Source organism: Syngnathus floridae, chromosome 13 (genome assembly GCF_059516105.1).
Source record: "Syngnathus floridae isolate MCC-2025c chromosome 13, RoL_Sflo_1.0, whole genome shotgun sequence".
NCBI lineage: Eukaryota > Metazoa > Chordata > Actinopteri > Syngnathiformes > Syngnathidae > Syngnathus > Syngnathus floridae.
Window position 1 is genome coordinate 5,730,440 of NC_142425.1, and position 12,816 is coordinate 5,743,255.

At 38.6% G+C, this 12,816-nt stretch overlaps 1 protein-coding gene across 7 annotated transcripts in view; it reads left to right on the forward strand.

The window, feature by feature from the left end:
* Positions 1 to 10,652, forward strand: part of ptprsa (protein tyrosine phosphatase receptor type Sa) — a 166,627-nt gene extending 155,975 nt beyond the window's left edge. For all 7 annotated transcript variants that reach the window (XM_088393314.1, XM_088393319.1, XM_088393316.1 and 4 more), the window contains 6 exons: positions 386 to 564; positions 652 to 778; positions 876 to 1,001; positions 3,471 to 3,625; positions 6,069 to 6,204; positions 7,495 to 10,652. In XM_088393314.1, coding sequence (XP_088249440.1) covers positions 386 to 564; positions 652 to 778; positions 876 to 1,001; positions 3,471 to 3,625; positions 6,069 to 6,204; positions 7,495 to 7,563 — 792 coding nt within the window. In that variant the 3' untranslated portion in view covers positions 7,564 to 10,652. The remainder of the gene's footprint in view (positions 1 to 385; positions 565 to 651; positions 779 to 875; positions 1,002 to 3,470; positions 3,626 to 6,068; positions 6,205 to 7,494) is intronic.
* The last annotated feature ends 2,164 nt before the right edge of the window (positions 10,653 to 12,816 follow it).

Here is a 12,816-nt window from a genome sequence, read left to right on the forward strand (position 1 = left end):
ACAAATAACTCATTTTCAAATCAGACAAGTAAAAACTGGTCAAATATTAAAACAAAAAAATACTTTATTAAAGGTGAAGACAATTTGCAATTCTAGTAATGACACGAATTTGATGCACAATTTGTCTTCGCGGGCCACATAAAATGATGTGGTGGGTCTAATCTGGCCCCGGGCCTTGAGTTTGACACCTGTGGTCTACTTCATCTTTATCTGTCCACCAATGTTCACTGTCCTCTACTCTTATTTCCTCTTACATCCTTTTGAAAGTACTTTGCTATCAGTCAGTTTTCATTTTTCGCCCTGTTGGTTTTTTTACCTGCTTCCTTATCTTCTCTTGTCCGCTGTTCGTTTCTCAACGTATTCCTCCATGTTTTTGTTTTTCCAGCGTTTGGCCAACTCCAAAGCCCACACGTCACGCTTCATCAGTGCCAACTTACCGTGCAACAAGTTCAAGAATCGCCTGGTCAATATCATGCCCTATGAGACCACGCGTGTCTGCCTGCAGCCAATCAGAGGCCTGGAAGGATCTGACTACATTAATTCCAGTTTTATTGATGGATACAGGTAGGAGGATGTGGTTGTGTGCATTGTAAGGATAAGGTGTGGTCTTATGTTGTAGTTTTGATTTTTTTTTTTTGAATAATTTTAAAGGCAACAGAAGGCCTACATAGCCACACAGGGCCCTCTGGCAGAAACTACAGAGGACTTCTGGAGAATGCTTTGGGAGAACAACTCCACCATTGTAGTCATGTTGACCAAACTAAGAGAGATGGGAAGGGTATGACACAAACTCCTACACTCTAACCGGCCGTATCATTGGTATGATCAAGACATTGAATTAAGGCACCGTTAAACGTCTTCATGTGTTTATACAGGAAAAGTGTCACCAGTATTGGCCAGCAGAGCGCTCTGCTAGGTATCAATACTTTGTCGTGGACCCCATGGCTGAGTACAACATGCCTCAGTACATCCTACGAGAGTTCAAGGTCACAGATGCCAGGGTAAGATGATCAGAACTGCAAATCAAGCTCAGTGTCACCAGATTTTATCATTTGCAACATTTTTTAGGAACCATAAGTGGTTCTTATAGGTCAAAGGGCCTGTTGATGAGAATACATTTGTTGGGTTTATTCTAAGACCAATTATCTGCGATAATTTAAAATGAGAGCAATACTGCAGCATCGACATGAAACTGCTTCTGCTCTGCAATGATTTTCCAAATTGTGTGGCAGGTAGTTAGTTAAATGTCTTGCTGATGGTAGCAGAACATGTTGCATATCATACACCCCGCACACACATGCCATATTGGAGTATGCACGTAATCATGCACAGATATGTTGTGGTAATTGTATATGAATGCAGCGTTAGCTGTTCTGCCAACAACATTCAACCATCCAATTATTTTTATTTATATCCATGAACTCTGGTGTACATAGAAACAATGAGAATGTTACAAAAAATAATGTAAATATAGAAGTTAAAGAAAAGCAGGGTTAACTAAAGAATAGACTCACATTTAAAAGCACCTTATTGTTCTCCCCATTCTGTTCTCCATCACAATTGTCAGGGTTTTTTTTTTCTTAAAAACAAACATGAACCTACTTGACAGAGGCAATTTAAATATTTTTATTAAACACAGTCGTATCTATGTAATAGAATTTTTTAATACCTCATTAAAAAATGGTTCAGCATTGACTTTTAGTCTCATAGGGTCTAGAATTGTCTGAATTATTATGAGGTAGCAGACAGCAAACTAACACGGGTTCACTTCATCAGTGCGACAGACAAACCACCATGAGGGGGCTTGAAACTGATAGTGCAAGTTTCTTTTTTTCAAGAGGATCGGTCTATGGCAATTATAGAGAAGAGCTTCAATTGTAGATGCATATGTGAGAAGTGTGTGTAGATTCGGTGATAGTGGGAATAAACTCAGATTAACTCCATATAGTGTTTTCCATGTGCTTACTGTATACATTTGTATACATATTTTTTAAATGAGAGTAAGCTTGCACAATTTGTTTTGCAAAGTAAAATAACATTGCTTGCATGCCTTAACACTCACATCTCGCGAGCCAGTCACGTATTTAATCACACAATTTGACACGCAGCGTGGGCCCTCAGGTTGTGTGTTAAATTTTCCTCCACCCCCCACTCTCCCGACTGAGCATGTGGCCCATTGTGCCGTTGTCTTTGCCGCTCTCGTTTTATTTTTAATCCTCCTACTGAGGCGTAATGTTTTGCAGATGAAAGACAAAGGGCGAAAAGAAAGGAAACATGCTATCCGTACCAAAAGCGGAATACAAACATGACATGAACAAAACCAGTTGGTGTATGCAGATTACTGTGATACAATCACTATATTAAACATGTAAGAGTGCATAGTGGCGTGAACGTTGTTAGAAAAAAAACAACTGCGAAGAATAAAAAGTGAAAAGTGAAGAAGTGAATGTTGTGGACTTTATTAGATTATTATCGGTCTGTTCAATTCTTCTAAATCAGTCACGTAATCTGCATACTCACATTAATGTATCTCAGTGAATGATCATTTTTATAGAAAACGTGAAAATCGTTTTATTTTATGGTAACCCTACAAAACATACGGTATAGCTCAGACTAAAATAACGATCGTAAACCACTCAAGATACTAGTTACAGCATTGTGGTTGAATGAAGCCGGGACATCCGTATAATATTAGTATTGTAGTCTTTGAATATCTTACAAAATTAATGATTCCTGCAAGGCTTCTGTCTTAAAAGCCTTCCATCCTTCTCACAATAAGGTACAGTTAGTTTTGAAAGCAATACATTAAACTTGTGTGCGGTTTTATCAATATTGATCAATTTACTTAGATTGACTATTTATCTAGTGAGCATACTGTCAATTTTAATTTTCTATTTTCATTATCCAATCACACATCCTGCTAAACTAGTCAGCCAGTCTTGCTTTTTAAACCTCCACCCCTTCCCCCAACTCTCATCCATCAAATTGTGCTATCGATCGCCCGCACAGGATTATACTATTCTATACGCTGTTTGGGACAAGACGCATGTCATCCCAATGAACTATTGATAAGCTTCAAGTGGGAGCCATGTCACACTACACACCAACAAAACCAGCAGGAATTGGACAATTGAGCAGATAAGGATACATTTCATTAGACAGCACTTTCAACATATGCAAATCCTCACTGATGTTTTGTTTTCACAAAATATTTTGACCATTAGTGGTTAAGGTACTATTGCGTGTGAATTTCCCTCTCATGTGATACGGTTCATTTTTTCTTCCCACCATGAATCTCATTAATATCCAACTCAGGATATGTTCTCGAGCATGTTATAGCAAATACTCATTGGAATTTCAATGCCAAACATCCCAAACTGTTTGTGATGGCCAACGTCAAAGGTCAATTATTATTTGACTACATGATTATATTCCACACTCGTGAACTCACTCCTTCCATGTTTTGACAGGACGGCCAATCCAGGACTGTAAGGCAGTTCCAGTTTACCGACTGGCCAGAGCAAGGCGTTCCAAAATCTGGCGAGGGCTTCATTGATTTTATTGGCCAGGTGCATAAAACCAAGGAGCAGTTTGGACAGGATGGACCAATTTCTGTCCACTGCAGGTGGGAGCACTCTTACCTTAATTGTGAAATCTAAAGTACAATGAACCTTGGATGGACACCTCATGAAACAATGGAATCTATTTTAAGCTGTAAATAATGTTTTTATTGGTGAGAAGCATTTCATGACAAACTGAAATAAAAAGAGATTTTTTTTTTATTTTTTTTTTTTTTTACCAACACCATTATTAAAATTCCTTCTGCCTCCTCCTGTAGTGTACTCCTCACAGTATCACCAAGTATGATACTCACTTCTCTTTTTGCTATGGTAATGCTGTGGAACTCCACAGGCCCATTTCTTTCATAATTGATAAGGCTGAGATGCAGTTTGGCATTTACAAAGAGGAGGAGCATGAAATGAAACAGCCATTCTTTTTCTTTTTATGATCCATGATGGATTCTAATACCTGGGGTGTAGATTCCAAGGTAACCTACATCATTAACTTGGCATGCCAGAAACGGATATTTGCTTGTGGTCATGCGTCAGAGCTCAGATTATTCATATTTAGCGATGGGCCTTGAGAAGGATCGATCTTTTAGCTTTTGTAACTACAAAATGGGCAACCCTCTTTTTGATTATTTTTATAGAAAACAAATGGTGTATTGCACATTATTTGATCTACTGTGTGTTTCGGAGATCCTCCACTCAGTGGTGGGGCTAGACTTTTATCCTAGGGTGGGTGCGGGGTCAAGGCTATCTCAGACGGTCTACAAACCCCTAAAAAACATTTTACAAAATGCTGATAAATATTTATTATAGCAATTTTCTCTGTGAAGCATGGGAAAAAATTCCCAGAAAAATCAGAATTATCTAGCCTAGAACCTGGGGGGGGGCGGTCCAAGGATATTTTACTGGCGGTGCGGTGCCCCTGCAGCACCCCACTTAGCTTCGCCAGTGCCCCACTTAAATTCTTGCGAGTCGATGATCAAACACATTAACAATATGACTCATTTTCTGACTGTCACATAAATGTTTTACTTTTCTAAAAGAGCCATTGTAGCTTGTTTTTTCTGCATTTGTGTCACACGGGTGCGATAACATCATCAAACATAACGTCACCTTTCCCTATGTCGGGAAGCTGATGTCACCAGCCATCAAATGGCCTGTTGAGACTTTGTCAGTGGAGGTTTAATAAAAATAATTCCAAGGAAAATTCATAACCATTTTAATAGGCTCACAGTATTCTTAATTTTCACAATAAAATATTGTGAGAAACATCTTCCTTTAATGTTATTTGTAAAATCATACAAAAAAAATACACGTTTAGTGTGAATCGTTTTAGTGTGTTAATTTTCACCCACTTGATTTTATTTATTTATTTATTTTTGCTGTATTTACATCCAACCTGTCTTTATAGTACATTGAATTCAAGACTTCATGTTATTCAACGTTTGATACCAAGATTGGTTTCTTGGCAGCCACCTTGCTTTGTCAACTCTTGGTTGAAGGCTTTGTCATTTTCCCTTACTCTGCACCTTCCTCAGCTGTCATCCCAATTTCTTGTTTCTAATCCTCTGCTCTACTCCTTCATTTTATTTCGTTCCATTCATTCTCCCAGCCCTTCTTCATTCCGTTCCCACCAAGCTCTCCACTTCTCCGCCGCCTCCACTCTTTTTCTCAGCCACTATCTAATAGACCTTTGTGCTTTTTGTCATTAATTGCATGATTACGTTCTGTGAATGAGAGACTCCAAATCCTCTCAGTGGGCTACGGCTGGTCCGCCCTTTCATATTTGGAGAGGGGATGCTACTGGTGAGAGAGGAGCACTGGGAAGAGGAGTTTGAGTTCATGTGACAAAGCTGTGATCGACTCCCGGGAAGCGGCTTTGGGTGGCCTAAGCAATACGCCAGGAATGAAAGTCGGGGGAGGATGTTCGTGGGTGGCTGGAGAGATAGGTCAGCTCAGAAATACTATGTCTGATATCATAAAGGCTTTTATTTTTTTCTTTAAATAATTCCAAAACACTCGAAGTGACTTTTGTTCTCTGACACAGACATACCCACGAGCACTTCAGCCGTCAGTTTCGTTGATCGGTCAACAAAATAGCTTTAACATTTGGAGTAAGCCCAAATAAAATTGTTGTCATATCAATTATTGTTCCATTGCTGGAGTGGAAGTCATTTCACACCAAAGCAGCTTAGAAAGGAAGCTTTGAAGTATTTCCGGATTCTACTTAAGACGCAAGACTGTATTTATGGGCAGCAGTTGCAGCCAGAAGGATGTCAAGATGTTTTGTTATTTATCGGACCATTAGATTGGTTGCATTTTTGTCATCGTCACTGTGACCTTGAGCGGTTCCAGTTGATTGTCCTTTTTGTGTGCCAAGAAATTAACTTGCACTTCTAATAAATATGATTGTATTTTATTTACAAGAGGTCCTAACTTTGGCATCCAAATGTCGTGGCTTGTTATTTCTATGCTTCACATTGGTGCTCTGTTTTATAGTGCTGGTGTGGGCAGGACTGGCGTCTTCATCACCCTAAGCATCGTCCTGGAGCGAATGCGTTACGAAGGCGTTGTTGACATCTTCCAGACGGTGAAGATGCTTCGGACACAGAGGCCAGCAATGGTCCAAACTGAGGTCAGATGTCTGTCACATACACACAGTCAAAGAAATCCTTTCATTATCAGCTTTTAAAAAAATGAATAGATTATTATTTAACAGTTGAGCTTTGGAACCTAAACAAAAATAGTCAGAAATAAATTGAACATAATGTGATTTGAAACAAAAAGAAATTTTTGCAAATCCAAACATGCGTAAAGATGATATGAATGCCTGCCTTAATCTGTAATTACGACGCCCACTCGTAATTCAATAACCAGTCGCATCTATTAATATATACAATATTAACATCTCATCAATGGTGTCACAGTGGTTTATTGTATTCGATGATTCATTTCAATTCAATTATTTGCTATTCTTCTGGCAAGTCTCTCATTACTTTTAATTAAGATGACATCTTGAGATTCACTGTACCCCGAAGCCTTCACTGTCTTGTAATACTTGGATTTCTTTTTTTTTTATCACCATGGCAACTCAGTATGACCTATTTTAGTGATGTTTGATGTTGGTGAACCATCCATTACACCGCTCCTGTCTTGATAATATCATTGTTACCATAATTTATTTGTTTGTTTGTTTGTTTAAAGTTATGTACAATGCTTGTACATACTTTTATCTTATCCAGCTACAATGTCATTTTTGCGTCTGTTTCCTTCATCTTACAGTTACTTGGTTATTGTATATTCAACAGATGCTCGGAATTAAACCAATTATTAATGAATGGAATTCTAATATGCAATATAAAGGGTTATGCCCTCTGCGGGGAATCTAATTAAGCAACGTGGACATGCCGGCACCTCATATTCAGCCCTCTCAACCAGTGGGGGACAAAACCACGTATTCCAGAGGCAGTTTGACGGCATCTCATTAAACAGGAAGTGCAGTTGGTTTCAAGCAGTCCTTGATGCCTCGCTGCCCTGACACCGGGTACCTATCTTTAGACAGCACTTACTGGCTTCAAACGCCGCCTGCGTTGCGGCAGGTTAACAGAGCGCCGGCCCACCTGGGACCTGCTGACCACCTGCCTCTGAACAGAATGTGCATGAATGTCCTCAACTTTGTTTGAGGGCAGATAAATTTAATTAAAGTTGAGTGGAACTAGCTATTAAATGACCTCTAGAAAGTTTATCCTTTTAAAAACATTCGCTATGCGCTGCATGAAATGTCTTTCCTGACATAATCTGCATTAAAAACGGCTGTTTTTTTTTTTAATGACATGGTGATCAAAGCTTTTGCTCACAGTACTGTAGCGATTATATTTCTGATATCTTTTTTTTTCCTCCCTCTGTGTATGCTTTTCTTCTACAGGATGAGTACCAGTTCTGCTATCACGCCGCTCTGGAGTACTTAGGAAGCTTTGATCACTATGCAACGTAAAAGCCATTTCTTTCCCCCATGAGTCCTGTCACCCCCTCAACAGTCTCCTGAGCCATAGAAACTTGAATTTTGAAACAGTGGTGTCACAACAAGAACACCACTATTCAGTCAGACGCATTCAACCAAGATTTTTTGTCACCACTCCAACCAGAATAATTCCAAGCTAGATAGCTCAGACTCCGCAGTGAAGAAAAAAGGAGCCGAACCCAGAAGCATTGGCAAATGTCCGACTTCTTACCTTACCTCAAGTGTTTCCATACAGACATTGTAAAGGTTCGCTGAAATGTCACACAACAGAAGAAGTACAAGGAAAATATCAATGAGATGGCTCTAGCCAAGATGTAGTGACAGTCTGTTGTGATTTTTTTGTTTTATATCCCTGGATGTAAAGAAAGTTCCAAGTACTTTTTTTTCTCGCCCTTTTCAACTATATTTTTGAGTACTATTCAGAGGAATGACCAAATTGTGGTTGCGGAATGGGTGCGTCTTTCTCCCAAACGCTGGGAAACCGTAGGCAAGAAGACAGCGTATGTGGTCAGCAAAGAAACAGACACGCTAATGATGAGCAATGCTCGTTTGAAGAAAGTGTGACAGTCCATCACACATCACATGATCAGAAGGGATCAGAAGGAAAGTTGTCAGGACGAAAGCAACATCACATCCAATGAGAATTTCTGCGAGTCACTGGAGAACTGTGGGAAGCTGTGCCTGTAAAAAGAAGCAGTGGCTTGGTCGTCTGTGACCCACTTTTTATTTCTTTTTAACCAGCTTTGGGGTTGCAAACATTAGAAGATACATGTGGTGAGAAGCTTTGCAACAAAAGGAGAAACCTGACAAAGATAGCTCACAGCCTTTCTTTATGTACATTGACAAATGCTCATCATCAATATATCAATCTTTTTTTTGGGTTTAGTTTTTGTTTCAAACCAAACATGCTGCTTATCTCATGCACGAGTGACTATTAAAATAGGTTTCATTTCAAAAGACAAAAGGAAAAAAACAATTGGGTCTATTTGTATTACAAAACCAGGTGTTTGAAGATCCCTTGTCCACTCATTTGTTGGAAGCTATTTTCTTTGAGCCCTTGTTACTCTGTGGGTGACGCAAGCAGAGCTACGAGGAAAATCATCGGTACAAGTTACTTGCACATCCCTAAGAAAATGAACTTGAACAAAGTCCCCGCCAAAAAACTGCAGGCTGGATTTGACGCACTAATTTAAATGTGACTCCTGAACATCAGCTCAGCTGGCTTTTTTTTTTTTGAGTTATCAATGCTTTGGTATGTGCTTGTTTGGATTCCATGAAAGGGTTTCCGAAAGACGCGCACAGAACAACCAGAGCGATGGACAGAACCGTGTGTAATCCTTTTTATATTTCCAAAAAAGCCTTATTGTTATTGTAACATTATGAAAACATCAGTGTTGTATTACGATGATTTATTTTGCATTACATAGCTAACTTTTTCTTTTCTTTTTTAACAAAGATGTTGTATTGCATTTTCTATATAAAAATAGCAAAAGAGAAGTGCTTATTTGTTCATATTATGTTAAAAGACATTCTATTTTTTCACTGTAGAAATCGTCAGTATAACGTGTCTGTGTGTATGTGTGCATATATGTACATACATACTGCACACTCACACATTCATATATTTAAATGCAGACTATAAGAATATATCCATCTTAGAACGATCCAATCATGTTTTTGTTGTCTTGCCCTACCAGCCCAGAGCTTAGAAATATGATGGCTTCCTTTTTTATTTTAGCAATTTTTTTTTTTTAACCTAAGAACATTGTGTGTCTTGCAAAGGCAACAAACCTTTCTTTGCCCTTGTTGGATTCTCTTTCCGGTGCCAATGTGCATATGCATTGCAGATTAATTTTAAATAGAACAACACATTATCATTTATTTTGTAGACATTAGTATTTGCTATCACTTTATTACTTTTTTTGCAGCTGAGGAGAATACTGTCCACACAATATCTAACAAAGTGAAAATTATATTATATTTTTATTGTGATCTGATTCCACCAAATTTGACATACTGTACTTCGAATGATCACGTACAAGGCATGACCCTTGTTTAAAAAAAAAAAAAAAAAAACATTTATGTACTTTGTAATTTTCTTTTTTTTACTTAATTTCCAACATAATGTGGTAATTATTTTTTGTTAAATATATACACAACGATCTACATACATGTAAATAAACAAATATATAGATTATATGTATTTGTAAATCATTTGACCCTCAAGATCTTAATTCATTGGAACAGTGCAATGAGTGGATTATCATCGCCAGATTACTTAATCTTGGTTTCATTTTCCCACCAAAAAAAAAAAACCTTAACAGGTACCATTTTTCTCTTTTACCGTTTTTCTTTTCCCTTTGCAGTCAAAACTAGAAGTACCCGATCACACACACCTCAATCAGGGCATAAAAAAAGGCAACAAAATAAATCATCCCTTAAATTTTCCCTGTGAATCTCAGTTAATTTTCAGTTGCCAGGTGCAAACAAATAAACCTCATATAGTTCGGTTGCCATGTGACAGATTTTTTTGGACATTCTACATGCGGCATTGTTGCTTTTTTTTCAATGGGATGCAGAACAAACAGGAACAAAGTGAAACAAATGAAGGCAAACCCAAGACAACGAAAAACCTGCTGCAAAGTTACATTCCCGGTACGACATTAAAACAGCTGGAACTTTGACATATTTGATCAAGAACAAAAATCCTTCTTGTGGAACTGATGGCAGCGCCTATGTCGAAACTGTAACTGTGGAGGTCTTTGGAAGCTTGTGCAATAGAACGTTTCTGACTCTCTGTCAACACCTGCCACAATCATTGGGAAATGTCACGGAATAACTGAGGTGAGACGAACAGAAAATCAAGACACAACAAAAGAATCAAGCATTTTCCACAACATACTGAGAAAACGATCAAGAAGTTCAAACTAGTTTTCATTTGTATGAGGGCCAAGTGCTGTCACTTTCAAACTGTTACATCTAACTGAAACATGATTGGTTTTAAGCCACTGTGTATGTAGATATGTTGACTTTGTATTAAAGAAATGTTGTCTGAAAAACAATTTGCCTGGGATTTTATACTATCATGTGATAATTGGATTTACCCAGACTTGCCAAAACCTTCTAGAACATGTCAACTTTTGAAAAGGACCAAATGAAAAACAGTAATTGTCACAATCACAAAGTATTGAAAGGAACCACACACCTCTTCAAAAGTATTGGAACAGTGATGCTAATTCTTTAATTTTTGCTCTAGACATGCGAGTTTGACCTGAAACCATGAGAAAAAAAATCAACATTTCATCATGTAACAAGATATTATCAAAAAATAGAAAAGAGGCTTCAAATAAGAAGGATTTACACTGGTCAAGCAAAAAAAACCAGACTTAAACACCATAGTGTATGCATTTTTACCTAGTAAACCCTCAGAACAAACTGAAAAGAGGCTGTGGTGAGAACCTAGAAAAACATAAAAGGACTTGATACAGTTATTGCATTTGTTCCTCAAAACAGGGTAGCAGGGCTTTTACCTCAGCAGTTAGAGTACTGTAGTTCACTCTCAACCCTGGGGGCAGTGGTCGTATGGGTTTAAGCCCCGGGCAGAACTGCGCCAAATCACTGCCATCAAGCAACTAAATATTAAATCTTATTCACATTTAGCCAAATCTGTTCCAATATAAAAACGTGTGTGTTTTTCCAAAACATGTTATGCAACTTCATTTATCCAACTTGTATTGTAGCCCCTCAAACCTTCATCCTCTTAAGTTGTTGGTTTTAATTTTTTGGCTTTTTGATCATGAGTTCTCTTGCTTAAAAACACAAATATCCGATGAAATTTCTTTACTATGATGCCTCAAGAGCAAACAGCACCGATTTGGTGCATCAGTCATTATAACTGCAGCTTCTATTGGAAAAATCTGCAGCAGGAGCATACAGGACAACCAATGAAGCAAACAGATGGTGCAATTTTTATGTTATTAGATTGCCTGATTAGCTGCCTCCTATATTTACCGACCAGCCTCTTGACAAACATGCTGGCGTTTCCTTAAGCTCTTTTTCTAGCTGGATAAATGCTATGCACAACGGCTGATAAGGGTGTACCTTCACCTCCTCATATTTGCTCTGTCATCTATCCTCCAGCGGGAGAAAGAGAGCGAGAGGCTCTTCTCATATCTGTTTACTTAGACGTTGTATGGTCACAAAGGTAAAAGAAATTGATAGCAAATCCCTCTTGCTTTTTTGTGTGGAAATTGTAAAAACTTATACCATCTTCAGCAACATTCCACTACATCACAAGAGAGATGCTATTCAAGGAAGGTTTTACATACACAGTGTCACCCTGTCTCAAGGCCGATGATGCTAATTGTCTACTCACTATGGTACGTTTCTCTCCATTCTTTTTTCAATCGTGGCGAGCCAGCAGGCCGAGCGTTAGGGTTGACGAGGTAGTGAATTAGGGCGCCGATTATGCAGTGTTTCAGACAGTAGCTCATTAGGGCCCAGCTAAGCAAGCAATCAAAGAATCGATGTGACAGTGGGCCCAAAAGCCACAGAAATGTGTAATAAATGGCAAAGCGATAAATTGGATTATCCACAGCCCCGTGGCCAAGTTCTTTTTGTCGCGAATGACGAATCAATCTCATCAAGTCACGTTAAAAAAAAAAAAAAGAAGAAGCAGGAAAAAGGTAAGCCATGGAGGTTATCTGTCACGCAGGGGCCTTGTTAAGGTTGCTTCTTTTTTTCAGAGCTCGTTTCCGTATGGTATTCAAGTCGCTGAAATATTCATGACGCACCATTAGGCCTTTATGAGCACATTTTATAATAAGGCATGTACCGACATTTCAGCTCCAGACAGAACAGTAAAAGTGTCACACGGGCATCATGCCTCATGCCTACTGATTCACTAAGAAACCATCACAAGCTGGAATGAGCAACTGAGGAGCACTGATGCACAAACTAATGTCGATACAGCAGTAGGTGATCATATTGCATGTGTCGGCATGAAGAAATTGCATCCACTCTGTCCACCTGTCACTACACAAGGAGTCATGACAACATATTCCTCATTAAAATGTGAGCAAAAAGAACACTTGAAAAATGTGTCCAGTTTCTGCACTTTAGTCAAAATGCCCTCCACAAGCAAGAGTAAAGTTAGTACTCAGGAAAGACTTTGCTGCCATCTGCAGGATTCATGGGGTCACGAACGTCATCACATTTATTACTAAT